Source organism: Mustela nivalis (assembly GCF_964662115.1).
Source record: "Mustela nivalis genome assembly, chromosome: 6".
NCBI lineage: Eukaryota > Metazoa > Chordata > Mammalia > Carnivora > Mustelidae > Mustela > Mustela nivalis.
The window spans coordinates 29,020,258-29,035,104 of record NC_139025.1 but is presented as its reverse complement, the minus strand read 5'-3'; the positions used below and the strand labels follow the sequence as shown (position 1 = coordinate 29,035,104).

General features: G+C 44.4%; 1 protein-coding gene across 1 annotated transcript in view; it reads right to left on the bottom strand.

Annotated features, from left to right (window-relative positions):
- Nucleotides 1-866: 866 nt before the first annotated feature.
- KCNK13 (potassium two pore domain channel subfamily K member 13) overlaps nt 867-14,847 on the bottom strand; it is a 106,913-nt gene continuing 92,932 nt past the window's right edge. Inside the window, exon 2 of the mRNA XM_082733925.1 lies at nt 867-2,296. Within this exon, the coding sequence (XP_082590051.1) occupies nt 1,404-2,296 (893 nt within the window). The 3' untranslated portion in view covers nt 867-1,403. The remainder of the gene's footprint in view (nt 2,297-14,847) is intronic.

The following is a 14,847-nucleotide window of genomic DNA, read 5'->3' as shown; positions in this document are numbered from 1 at the left end:
TTCATTAGACACAGTTCTCTGCTTGCTTTTCTCCTGAGGCCCGACCTTTTTCATTTCTAAAATAGCTGCGTGTACCATCCTTATCTTATAAAATCAACAACTACCTCTTATTAACATTGCTCCCAAACCTCAAAAGGTTCTCTCCTGAATTTATGAAGATCAACAGCCTTTGTTCCCAGCATGGACATTTGACTGGCTCCGGAGGTTATGTAACTAGACTTGTTACAATCCCAGAAGGCAGAACCGAAACAAAGGACAGGAGAAGCCAAATTTTCTTATCTGGCCTAGAATGTTTCTCCAGCCGAGAAGCCAAGATGATGCTCGTATCCCTAAGCATTAATTTCTTGGTGTTTCCTTTTTCTCTGAGCACAATAAATGCCCGTTTAATTAGGTACTCCCTGTCCCTAAGCCCCACCGTCCATAAGGAGCACTCATGTCATCTTAGTTAATAAAGCGAGGATTTATTCAACTTTCAGTTCTAGTAAATAGTCAGCCATTATCTCTGCAATAGGCCCCAAGCCCTGGTTTAAAAAAAAAAAAAAAAATGACAGGGTCTCTGCGACCATTTGGAGGGAGAAGAGTAAACTATATTCTTTCATTACAATAGTGTGTCTCTCCACTACTTGGCTACAGTTTCAAGGTCTGAAGCTGAATTCCATTTTCTTACCACACGGAGGTCCCACAGACACCTTAGCCCAGCATTAAGATCTTTTTTTTTTTTTTTTAAAGATTTTTTCTTTATCTGACAGAGATCACAAGTAGGCAGAGAGGCAGGCAGAGAGAGAGGAGGAAGCAGGTTCCCTGCAGAGCAGAGAGCGCAATGTGGGGCTCGATCCCAGGACCCTGGGATCATGACCTGAGCCGAAGGCAGAGGCTTAACCCACTGAGCCACCCAGGTGCCCCTGGCATTAAGATCTTAACAATAAAAGAAAGGAAAAGCAAAAAGCAGAGAAGCAGACACAGTGAATAGAACAGGTGACTTCCCTATCTGTGCCACTGGGGACAAATCTGTTCTGAAGGAAGCCCAGGGCCCAGATGTCAGGTGAGACATTCCCCCCACTAGTTCGAAAGGGCAGGGAAGGGTGGAGAATCTGGTTTCACAGAATCAGGACTCCATAGGAACGGGATAACCTTCGTTTGGGATTTTTATTTCCAAATGAAGAACAGAGCAGCAGGAAACAGAGGCTTACTTAAACCCTCCCTCCCTTTGGCAGTTCAAATCCTGGAGGCATATGGGTAAAGGAACAGGGCCAAGGTCTTGGGCTGCTTTGGTGATTCATTCTTAGAACCGATTTAGACCTTAGAGGAGAAAAGCTTTCTATGGCTGGGTCTTCAGAGGGTGATGGGACAGCTCCAGTATGTCCACTCTCCCGGTCCCCACGCCCAGTGTCCAGTCTTCTCTCCTACCTGTCCCCACTGGTCTCTGCCAGCCTGTTGTTCATGATCGCAAAGGCCCCCACCCCGCCTGAGAACTCGTTGTCCCGGGACAGCACGCTGGCCTGGGGGGGGCAGCCGTTGGCTGTCTCCGACAGCTGCTTCTGGAGGATGGCCAGCGAGACCTTGTTGGCGGCCAAGAAGTCCTTCATGGAGATCATCTCCCCTGAGAGTCGCCGCCCATCTGTGTCACTGTCCATCACCCCGTCCGTGTCTATGGAGATGTTGCACCTGTTCTGGACATTGCCTGGCATGACCACATTCCTCCGTGATGGGAGGAGTTTCCTCTGGCATTGTTGACAGCACCCCCCATCCATTTTCCTCAGGATCCAGTTCACGGACTGTTTGATGATGATGGAGATGACATTGAACAAGGAGTAGATGCAGCAGACGCCCATGAGGATGAACATGAAGTTGGCGAAGCGGTAGAGATCTTGGCTGTCATACTGGGCGTTCTGGCTGCTGACAAAGTCTCCGAAGCCAATGGTGCTGAAGGCCACAAAGCAAAAGTAGAGTGAGTCGAAGTAGCTCCAGCCTTCGATGGAGGTGTACATGGCTGAGGCACAGCAGGAGATGAGGAGGGAGGCCACGCAGAGGATCAGCATCACATAGTACACGGAGGGCTTCCAGCCGGCCAAGCTATCTGCCTCGCTCCTGCTGGAGTTCTTCAGGCTGTCCTGGGGCAGGGCCCCTCGCCTCTGGAGCTGCCGCTGGTGGCATGACTTCATGATGTAGGCGATGACGGTGATGAGGCGCTCCAGGAAGAGGTTGAAGAACAAGATGGTGCTTGCACACCCAATGAGACCATAAAAGATCAAAAAGATTTTTCCTCCTACTGTCCCTGGAGTTGTCATCCCAAACCCTGCAGGAGACAAAAATCAGAGGAGAGAAGAGTGAGGGAACGCAGTCAGGGTTTTAGCTGTCATGGTCAGCAAAGGACCTGAAGAAACAGCTACATAAAGTACTCACTCCTAGCCTTTCTAGGAACAAAGGGGAGAGCTCTCATTTCCTTTTGAAGACACTCAGTGTTGTTCAGAGCTGCGCTGTTGAAAGCTTGTATGGGGCCACTGTGTAAATCAGAAAAAGGCACATCTTCCTCCAGGTGGATACAGGCAGCAAAAAAATGTCTGGGTGATGAAAATGTGAGCTGGATTTCAAGCCTCCCCTCCGGATTCAGCTAGATGTCCTATACAGTACACAACCCGAACACCCATACTCAGTGGACACCGTTCAGACAAAGGTTCATACAGAAAATCGGCTTACACAGAGACTCATCAAAATTCATTTATTGCATAAATACTTATTTGGTGCCATTCCAGGAACTAGGGATTGGACTGTAGAAAAGCCAGATCTGGTCCCTGCCTTCATGGAGCTCTAGCCTTGTGAGGTGATTACTACACTGTGTAGGTGTTGTGCTGGAGGAAGTACAGTGTCCTATGGCAGCAGCCAAGAGTGGAACCCTTCTCAGACTTGAGGTTCTAGAAAGACTAAGCAGGGATACTTGAAAGCTACAGAGGAGTTAGGCAGGCAAGGAGAGGTGTGTGTGTGTGTGTGTGTGTGTGTGTGTGTGTATAGTGGTGGTGGTGGTGATAGTAGTGTTCGAGGTGGAGAAACAGCCAATCCTAGCATCTGTAGAAATGAGAAATTTGTTCAAGATGTTCTCATCTTTTGAACAAAATTCTTCAAACATATACCTTCTATTTTGGGAGTGAACACTAAGGTGTTGATTTTTATGGTTTGATCAAATAGAAAACATCTCTATTGCCTTTACCTCTTACTGCTCACAATTTCTACCTTCTTGACCTTTCTACCCATGCACACAGACATGTTGCTAAGAATACCACCTCCAGGACAATAGGCATCACTAAGAACACCAAGGAAAAGAGAAGAGCAGTGATTCACTCGGTGTTTCTCACTGAGTGGTGCTTGGGGTCAGCTCACCCCAAGGAACATGGAATCCTTCTAAGCAAATGATTCTGTAACCACAAGAAGTCTGATTTGTTTGAGGGGACGGGCATCAAAGACTCTGAATACAAATGCCATTCAAAAAATAAGTACTGAGCTTGCCTCCCTGGGTTCAGCCTTTCATTCAACCCAAACCTTCTTGTTTCCATTTTTTCTTTATTATCAAGTTCAGGTTCCTAACTTGGGCCCCATCACTGGGATCTTGTGGACTCAACCTTTTCCTCTTTCCTGATGACAACCTACTTGTCCCCAAGCCAAAACTTTACTTCGTTGCAACAGCTGCCCATGGCTGCTTCCCAGTGCATGCTGGGAAGTGGTCAGGTCAAACCTTGCTGTGTGGGGGCTTTCTGGGGTCATGACCTCCTGCTGTCCTTGGGCAGAGAGCCAAGGGGTCACCCTTCCCAAACACCTAGCTATACATACTGTGTTACCATCTGGTTTTTCAATTCAATTTGATTTTCCTTCCACAACCCAGAAGGGTCTACATGAATAGACCCTGTTAACAGCCTATAACCAGAAGACTGGAGGAAGATGGTGAATCTAGCTTTTTAGCTGGATGGGACAGGATGATGTGGTAAGGAAGGAGCGAGGGGCTAGAGATACTTCCATTGGAAGTTATGGTTATGGACCCTAATGGTAGAGAGAAGAGTAGAGCCTCACCTCTTCCCTGGGAACTCGCCCTGCAACTGTTGGCACTGCAGGTTTCACTTATTAGGTATCTTCATTATGTAAAGAAATATTTTGTCTTGGGGCACCTGGGGGGCTCTGTTGGTTGAACATCTGACTCTTGGTTTCAGCTCAGGTTGTGATCTCAGGGTGGTGAGATCAAGCCCTGTGTTGGGCTGCATGGTCAGTGTGGAGCCGGCTTGAGATTCTCTCTCTCCCTCTCCCTCTGCTCCCACCCCACTCCCCTGCCTCTCTTAAATAAATAAATAAATCTTAAAAAAAAAAAGAAATACTTCTGTCTTTGCTGTGTTCTCTCTGATTAGTATCTTTCATTCTTATTCTCAAGCTCAAGTTGTAACAAGGTGGTTGTAAGAGTGGAGAATTTAGAAAAAACTGACTGAGTTTAATGACTGAGCTGAGAGCAATGTCTTTCTCTCCCAGGCCAAAGAACACTGAGGAGAACTAAGGTGTCGAGTAATTACTTCCTGGTTATCCTCGGATGTTGGGACACCTCTTCTGGCTCAGTGAAGCAGTGAAACTTGCAAATCTTTCTGCACTAAGAAATGAAATATGAAGGATAGAGCCCTTGCCCCAAAGCCATAAGGCCAGATGGGTCTCACAACTTTTATCAGTGGAGGCAAAACTGAGGCAACAAGCAGGAAAAAAAAGAGAAACATTTATCCAGGGCCTTTTATTGACCCAACAATATTCCAGGAACTGAATAAAGGCATTGAAAATGGGGAAAGCCAGAAACAGCAAGGGAGGGGGAGAGGGAGGTTCTTGTCAACAATCAGAGGAGAGCTTTCTCATGTGGCACAAGATTTAAATGGGCAAATGTTTGCTTCTCCAAAATATTCCTTTCTGATCCTAGAGGTGACTTAATAATTTTAGTCTGGGAGAGTAGGGAAGTTAGGTATAGCTCTCAGCCAAAGTTGACAACAGTAATTTATTAAGCACCTGTGAAATTCAAGGGCCAGCACTAAGTGTTTTGGGCCATACAATGATTAGCCGGACAAGGTCCTTGACCTCAAGGAACCTCACATCCATGCTAGGACAAACAAACTGATATCTACAAAGCAAGGAATAGAAAAGTCAAGGGCCAAAATAAAGGCATGACAGAGTTATCTGGCTTCAGCAGCCCGAAAGTCACCTCACTTGGCATGAGTGACATACCGGTTCATGACCAAAGCCAACTGACAAGCTTGGTCAATGGACTTCCAATGAATGACACATCTAGGTGATGTGGGGACATGTTCCAGGGATTTAAAATTTCTAGATTCTGTCTTGTTTATTTGGTTTTAAAGCATACAATTTGATTAAAGAACAGAGAGGCCACGAGTTTTGATCACCTACCATATTGAACTGGGAGCCGCCATTTTTTCAATCAGCAAAACGACAGCAAACGGCCTACGTGGGAGTGCGGGGGAAGCACTGGGAGGCAGCCTCGAATGGTCTGCAGGGAGAAGGGTTTCTACAGCATCTACTGCTCTCAAAGATTAAAAGTGTGGAAGCTCATAACACAGGATTTTTTCATAGAAAGCCTTCCCTTTTTTGATCACCATAACACTGAACATTAGGGATGCCTGGAACAGGAAATAAGAACCTTCCAGGTCCCTCTTGGGGGAAAAAGACACAAGCATCACCAAAGGTCTGCTCTCTGCCGAGTATCACTGCCTCCTTGCACCCTTGCTGGGGAGCTGGGTGTTTAGTATTAGTCTAGGAGTCCCATTTGACAGATGAGAAGAAGACTACAGAAGCTAAGTAACTTGCCTAAAGGTATAAAGTCAGAATTAGAACCTAGGTTTGTCTCTCACTCTTGTGCTCTTTCCACCTGACTGTGCTGAGTGAGTGCCAGCCACTGTCAGGTGTAGCATCAAGAGAATTGAGGGAGGGAAATTAACCAAGCGTCTATATTTCATGCTTTACATAGACACAAGACCACAGCGGCTGCCAAATCCAGTACCCAAATCAGGCGATTGGCTTGCATCAGATACTGAAACCCTACAATTTTCATTTACTAAAACACATGTTTCTGAATGTATGTGTGCCTCTCCCAACAAGTGATGTAATTAAGTCAGTTTTAAAAATGTGCTACACCCCATGCATTTTGGTCTCCGTGTGTTTCACAGGCACACAAATGAAACTGATTGTCACAGGTGGTGCTTTTCAGTATATAATTTATTCTCTGTGCTTCAAGCCTGAGGTCATCTGATTTGTGTCCAACCCCTGAGTTTAGGAGTGCCTGAGCTAGCTGACTGAGGACCAAGGGCTCATGAGTTTGGTTTGGAGTCCAAGGACTCCAAGGAAGCTTGCCTGGCAGTCCACTTCATTCTGGCTCCCTTGAACCATTTCAGGTCTGTTTCAATGTGACCCCTGGGGGAGCTCCTGGGACCAAACCAGGCTCCTTGGTGTCTTTGGGGCCAGGAAGGAAGCAGCTAGAGACTGCCATGGTCCTAGTCAACCCCAATAGAGCTTTTCATTTAAACCACAAAGAGAGGAGAGCAGACCTGTAGTCTCCCAGCATGTTATGTCTATTCTGTTGACCAACATTAAAAAAAAAAAAAAATTAACCAAGGTAAAACACTGAAAAGCTCTGCATGATGTTATTTTCAAACATACAACAGGTAGAGAAAATACTATAATAAACCCTCATTTCCTACTTCCAACAATTGTTAACATTTTGCCAATCCTGGTTCTCCTATCCCACACCATCTTCTTGATTTGCTGGAATATTTGAAAGTAAATCCCAGATATCACACCATTTCATCCATTAAGAAGGATGCACTGGGGCATCTGGGTAGCTCACTTAGTTGAGCATCTGACTCTTGATCTCAGCTCAGGTCTTGATCTCAGGGTTGTGAGTTCAAGTCCCATGCTGGGGCTTGAAAAATAAATGTAAAAAATAAGGATGGGTCTGTAACAGATAAGAACTTTATTTTCCCAACATAACCACACTACTACACCTAATAAAATTAACACTAATTTCTTAAAACCCAGTAATACCTAGGCCATATTCAAATTTCTCAAAAATATCTTTTTACAGATCTTTATGAATCAGGACACCGGCAAGGTCCAAGCTTCATATATTTTAAGTTTCCTTTATTCATTGACAGCCTTTCATTCCCTCCCATTTTTTATGCCATTGATTTGTTGGGTAAAAGCATCCTATAGACTTCAGTCACAATTCTTTCTAGAAACATTTTTAAAAATTATTTTATTTTATTTTTTTATTTGGGAGAGGGAGAAGCAGAGTCCCCACTGAGCAGGGAGCCCAACATGGGGCTTGATCCCAGGACCCTGAGATCATGACCAGACTGAGCCACCTGGGCAACCCCAGAAACATGTTTTTTTAAATGTCTATTATGAGTGCCCTCAGATGCAGCAGAAAATCTCAAACGCTGTACAGAGACATAGAAATTGGCATAAACTGTCTTGAAAGCAATTTAGGAATGTCTCAGTCATCTTAAAAACCTTTGTATCTTTTTCTGTTTTTTTTGTTGTTGTTGTTGTTTTTAGAAATATGTCCCCCCAAAATATCAGAAATATGACTCATTATGTACACTGATGTTCACCATATCTTTGTTATTAATAATGAAAATCCTCAGCAACTGAAATGTCAGATAGTAGGGAAATGACTAAATAAAGTAGCCATTAAAATGAAGTCATTAAAATGACATATTCAGAGAGTTTTTAATGACTAGAGAAAATGTAAAGTGGAGAAATGCAGAATCAAAGTGTGTGCGCGGAGTGACTCAAGCCTAGTGCGTGGGGCATCCCTGTAAACTATTTGTTGGGTGAAGGAATAAACTTTCTCAAATGCATTTATGCAACTCTATATGCATGGTAGCAGTGAAGATATTGTTTTTGGTTTCCAGTAATAGCAAATCATAAATAGAGGTGACTTAAACAGGAAGAGGATATAAATGATCTCTCAGAACATGAAACTTGGAGGTAGGGAAGCTCCAGGGAGTAATTGGGTGGCTAGTCAGATGGCTTTCCAAATGATCTATGAACCCAAACCATTTCACCTTTCTGGCTCTGGCCCTGTCAACAGGTTGGACTAGTTCCTCCCCATGTCAACAACTTTGGGCATTAACTCCTCACACACTAATGTCCAAAGCCAGAAAATATGTTCCTGCCTTGTGTAGGTCTTTCTAAGAGCAGAGAATCCTTCCCAGAAAGTTCCTGGCAAAATTCCCATTATACATCATTAATTAGTATAAGCCCTCTTCTCAAACCAATTACCTGGTCAGGGTTTACTGGAGTTTCTTGGGAAAGATACAGACCCCAGAACCAAGTTCTGCCACAAACATATACAGAAAAAAACAACATAAAGGGAAAGAGACAAAATTTTTAATCAGGTTGTTTCTGTGTGGTGACAATTTGGGTGATTTTATTTTTTGTAATGCTTTATATCTTTCATTCCTTTTATTTATTTATTTATTTATTTATTTATCTTTCTTTCATTACTTTTTTTTTTTTTAAAGATTTTATTTATTTATTCGACAGAGAGAGATCACAAGTAGGCAGAGAGGCAGGCAGAGAGAGAGGAGGAAGCAGGCTCCCCGCTGAGCAGAGAGCCCGATGCGGGACTCGATCCCAGGACCCTGAGATCATGACCTGAGCCGAAGGCAAGGCTTAACCCACTGAGCCACCCAGGCACCCATCTTTCATTACTTTTAAGTGAGAAAAATGTGTTAACAAATTCTGGAAGATTTCCTCAAATGGCAGGCAAACACCTCCCCAAAACAATTATCCCTCTTGATTCATTCTTCTCAACACACTAAGAAATTGAAATTTGCCTTGCATAAACTTTTCATCCTCTTTTGATTTGGAAGTTTTAAACCTCTTTAAAAAAAAAAAAGATTTATTTATTTATTTGAGAGAGAAAGATCACAAGTAGGCAGAGAGGCAGACAGAGAGAGAGAGGGATGCAGGCTCCCTGCCAAGCCCAGTGTGGGGCTCGTTCCCAGGACCCTGGGATCATGACCTGAGCCGAAGGCAGAGGCATTAACCCACTAAGCCACCCAGGCGCCCCTCTGTGGGTGTTTTTAAACAAGACCTTCAAGTTTTAATTGGGATGGAAAATGGGCAAAAACAGACCCCACAGTGGGCCACCTGGGTGGCTCAGTCAGTTTGGGCTCAGGTAATGATCTCAGGATCCCTGCTCAGCGGGGAGTCTGCTTCTCTGCTCCTTCTCCCACCCCCCCTTCCTCTCCTCCCACTCACAGCGCTCTCCTGCTTTAAAATAAATAAATAAATCTTAAAAAAAAAAGAGAGACTCTATGGATTATTTTTATGGGGGACATGGAGGCAGGGTTTGGGGTACCAATGATGGAAGACTTGAAGATCTTACCAGGCATAGTCTTTATGTGGATTGTGGAACCACAACTTGTAGAGCCGAGAGGAATGTCACAGCTTTCTAGTCCAAGCTGTCTATGTTATCGGGGGAGGAGGGAAACAGAGGCACTGAAAAGCCAGGTAATCTTGAGGGGTGGAGGCTTGGCTTGAATCCAGGTTCCCCATCCATATTACCCTCCCTTACTCTTGTTGCCTGTGGTAAATTGTTTTTCAAAGATGATTCTGAGCAAACTCCTCCCATCCCTGTAAGAGGTAAAGCCTATTTCTCTTCCCCTTAAATCCTGGATGACCTTGAGAGTTGCTCTGACCAATCATATGTTGCAGAAGTCATGCTGCATTAGTTCTAGGCTTAGACAGTAAGGAGCCTAGGAATTTTATCTTTCTCTCTCTGGACCCCTGAGTCACTGTATGCAAAGTGTGACCATTTAGCTGGAGAAAGAGTTCCAGCCCCCTTCCAGCCTCCTCAGATACTCGGTAAATCCATCTTGGGCATTCCAGCCCCGGTCAAACGTGAGATATACCATCTGGTACCTCGAGGAGCCAGAGAACTACCAGCTGAACCCAGCATATCCACAGAATTGTGAGATATGTCCATGATTCTTGTTTAAGCCACTCATTTGGGGCAGTTGACTACATAGCAATGAATAATGAAACATCTTCTCTCTTGGGCTTGCAATTTTTTCACCAGGCATGTTCTCCCCACCATTTCTGGGTTGTTCCAGCACATCCCTTCATGCTTCATTGATAATTGAGTATAAGGGATTTTAAAGAGTGTCAAGAGGAGGTCTGCAAGGAGTTTTGAATTTAATGGAAATTCCACTTGTAAATCAAGCAAATTCTTGAGCCTGTGTGATATTAAGAAACAGACACCAGCCGAAGGCACTGGAAGGGTGGGATGAAGAAGGCATTCTACTGTTGATACATATTTAGGTCATTTCCATCTTGGGGCTATTAGGAATCGTGTTTCTATGAATACTCTGGTGCATGTCTTCTGGTGAACACACATACATATTTCTCTTGGATACCCATACCAGCAGTGGAAGTGAGGACTCATACGATATTATATGTTCAGCAACGTGGATGCTCTGATTTACCCCACCCGCATCAAAGTATGAGAGTGCCAGCTCCTTCATATTCTTGCCAGTATTCATTTTAACTATTCTGGTGGGTACACAGTGGTCTTAAATAGCATTTCCTTAATGCCTATTAAGTTAAGGATCTTCTCATAGATTTTGTGGTCATGTGGGCATCCTCTGTAGCATGACTGTTCAACTGCTTCGCCCATTTCCTTTTTTTGTTGTTGAATTCTGGGTGACACAGGAACAGTGAATCTCTAGGCCCCCGGTGGGTTTCCAATTTGCTCAGTGAATTTACTGCCCCATCTAAGCAAGGGCATTTGTTCACATGACCTTTGGCCAACCTTATCTTGCACAGCACTCATTCCTCCAATGAGTTATTTCTAACATTTCTTTTTTTTTTTTTTTTAAGATTTTATTTATTTATTTTGACAGAGAGAAAGATCACAAGTAGTCAGAGAGGCAGGCAGAGAGAGGTGGGGAAGCAGGCTCCCTGCTGAGCAGAGAGCCCAATGTGGGTCTTGATCCCAGGACCCTGAGACCATGACCTGAGCTGAAGGCAGAGACTTTAACCCACTGAGCCACCCAGGCGCCCCTATTTCTAACATTTCTTATGCTAGCCACTATCCTCTACAGAGTAGATTTTGGTAACAACATTTATAGTGCTTAACAGTGACCTCTTGAAAGTAGATTACAGAGTAGACACAGTCATTTATGGTTAACTGCCTCTAGGATATAAGTTGAAGTTAGTTTACACAAAAGTACACTTACCTGTTTATAATGAAGTGTCTTATGGTAAGTGACCACTCAAACAATGTAAGACCAGAAAGTACTCATGGTAACACCATGTGAAAATCTTCATTTGACAAACCAGGGTTTGAACCCTTAACTGGAAGTTCTGGCCATGCACCAGATACTGACACATTTGTTCTGTGAAAATTAAGCAATTTCCATTCACCTCACACTTGACTAACCCCTGTACCCTGGTAAATCAAAGGAAAAGGTACAAGCTAATCACTCAAAATCCTACTTCAAGACCTTCCACAACTTTTAAAAGTCACTGCCCTCCCATCCCAAACACTGTTTGTTGAGTTCCACAAGACAGAATTCTGCCAACAAACAGAATTTCATTTTGGCTTGATGGGATTTCACACCATACCACGTTTGTGTTCACCATAATTTCCCAGATACAAACTTAAAAAAAAAAAAAAGCAGTTCCTACCAATAATTAAAATCGAGCTAAGAATGTCTCTCCTTGGATCTGGTTCTTTCTTCAAAAACCACCACTGGAAAACTCCCAGTTTAGCAACTTAGCTAAAATGGGGAGAAGACTGGACTCTGTCCCTTTAGAGAAAGTACTGCATGCTAGGAATTAAAAAAAAGAAATGAAAACACTTCATGGAGTGCCAGAGTGGTGATGGGGGTGGCCCTTAATAGAAACTTGGTGTAACAAGAAACTGGGACAAATTGGTCCCTTTGGACGCATGTACAGGAGGTACGGAGGGAGAGGTGTGCATGCTGCTGGAAGACATAGGGCAGCCATCTGTATTTCATAGGCTGTGAGAAGCATGGATGAAGCTTTATGAGTCTTCTCAAGAAAACACTTGAAGACAAGGCTTATGAGGGTCAAGCGTTCACCATCAGAACTTACTTCCTCTTGGATCATTTGTAGATGTTGAAGAGAGAGCCGTTGGAGGCAAGTGTTGACATGACATTCAAATCAGGCAATAAACTTATGAGGTTGTAGGCATTGTGCCCAGAACGTAGGCAGGGTGGGGCAGGGGTGGGTGTTTAGAAGATAGCTTTTGCCCTCCAGGAGCATCAACCCTGGTCTAGGAGAGAAAGTACTATAACAACACACAAGAAGGAAACCTGCACTAGGTTGTTTGTCAAGTCAAGTAAACTCCTTTTCTTTCTTTCTTTCTTTCTTTCTTTCTTTCTTTCTTTCTTTCTTTCTTTCTCTCTTTCTTTCTTTCTTTTTAAAATTTATTTGCTAGAGAGAGAGTGCATACACAAGAGTGTGAGTTGGGGGAGGGGCAAAGGGAGAGGGAGAGAGAATCTTAAGGGGAGTCCCCGCTGAGCTTGAAGCCTGAGGTGGGGCTCGATTCCAAGACCCTAAGCTCAGGGCTGCAGCCGAAATCAAGAGTCAGATGCCTAATGGACTGAGCCACCCAGGTACCCCAAGTAAACTCCTTTTCTTTATTACCTTTTTAAAAAAGATTTTATTTATTTATTTGAGGGAAGAGAGAGGGAGCATGAGTGGGAAGACAGGCAGAGGGAGAGGGAGAAGCAGACTCCCTGCTGAGCCAGGAGCTGAGCCAGGAGCCTGACACGGGGCTCAACCCCAGGACCCTGAGATCACGAACCCAACCAAAAACAGATGCCTAACCAACTGAGCCACCCAGGTGCCCCATAAACTCCCTTTTTGAGTCACCTGCAAAAACACAAGAGAGAGATGGAAGGCTGCTGCCAAGCTTCAGGGAAGATGGATGTTCTGATCATACCTTTATTTACAGTGTGAGAATTCCCTGCGAAGTGAGTGAATAAGGTAGAAGCAAACCATGGTCACTTAGGACAAAATTCTTGAACTTTAGTACACATGAATATTCCCAAAGAAGCTTTTTAAAGACTACAGATTTTCAGACCTTGCCATCAGGAGGTAGAATGGGACCAGAAATCCAGCATCCTAAATTAGGTCCCATAGTGATTCTGGTACACGGACCACAGACCCCACTCAGGGAGATACCACTAGCTGGTGTTAGAGCACAGGCGTGGGAGGATGGGAAACAAAGGTCATGTCTGCTTGGGTAAGATTCTAAAGTAGGGCCCCACCAAAACCAGTGAAGGGTATGATGCTTCCAGGATCCTAGAGGCAAAGGCAACCTTCATTTCTTTGGGGTATGAATATATGATGCCAAAAACATTCAGATGATACATTATACTTAAATAAGCTGTCTTCAGAAGTTCTGGGATAGCTATGGGACCAGGACGGCAGCAGACTAGACAGCTGTTCCCCTTCCTTTGGATTGGTGGACTTCCAAAGTAGTCAAGGACTTCCTACTTCCTCCATTACCTATGGTGACAAAGGCAACGAAGAGAAGAAAGTGGCACTTCCTTCCCAGCAAATCTATTTTCTGGGATGGAACCAGGTGGGTGCCACTCATGGTTTATTTTTGTAATATGAGGTTTTGGATTATTTGGGTTGTGGGGGAGGAGGGAGATGCAGGAGCACAACGGAGGACTGAGGGGGGCATTGGTTCTAACCCAGCTTTCTGCACGGGCATTTGCTTATTAACAACTGCTGCCTTGGGAGATCACTTTGGTAAAGAAAGAGACCCAGATTCCATGTTCCAGGCAGTGCTTTCAGACTCTAGTACCCGAATCACTGGTTCCAGGAATACCCCAGGAGCTTGTTAGATATGGACCCCTGAGCCTTCCCTACTGGATCTGAATCTCTGGGGCTTGACAGTTCCCTGCCTGCATATCAATGATTACCGTAGAGCTGGAGAATCACTGTTCTGGAGTTTTCCATTCAAGACAGGTGTGCTCAGTGATGTAGTAGACCAAAGGAGGGCTGGCAAGAACTTCCTGCTTTTAGGAATTTGATACCTGCACCCTATTTGCAGTTAAACAGTTCCTACCTTCACGTCTGGTGGTGAGAAAAGTAATGGAAATGCTGATTTGGGGGAATTTCCTCCTTCATTCTATGACCTGCCGATTCATGAGTTCTCTGGGTCCTTAAGAACAAGGCCATTTGACTGTTTACTCCAGCTCCTCGAGACATCAGATCAGTGACGTAAGCGGTTGAGGGCAATGGTGGTGGTTTAGCATGGAGCACTCACTGTAAGCCAGATGCCATGCTTAGCACTTTGCACAGACTCACTTCTTTAATCCTCATGCTGACCTTGCAAAGTGTGAATATTATGTCCCCCTCTTGTATGCAAGAAGCTGAAGCACACAGAGATGACAGAACTTGGCTTGGAGTCCCAGAGCTAGCTGGTTAGAGGCCTGGGTTCTAGTCCAGACTTGTAATAATGTAAGTGTGTGATGCACCACTTATTCTGGGTTTCCCGTTGGTAAAATGAGGATAGGGTGGCCCAAATGAACTCCAGGGACAGATGGATTCCAGTATTCTGTGACTCGGGTGTGCAGAGCACAAACTCGATCATCTCAGGATTCTGGGAAGCGCTCACCTTGTGTCTCTAAGACTCTCCTTCTATAGGCCAGGCAGGTGACATGCTAGATCATGTGAAAAACATTTCGATCTGTAACATTTCTCAAAGGCAAAGACGTCACAGGCTGATTTAAAGCACTTCTCAAAGCAGCCCGGCAGTGGAAGAGAAAT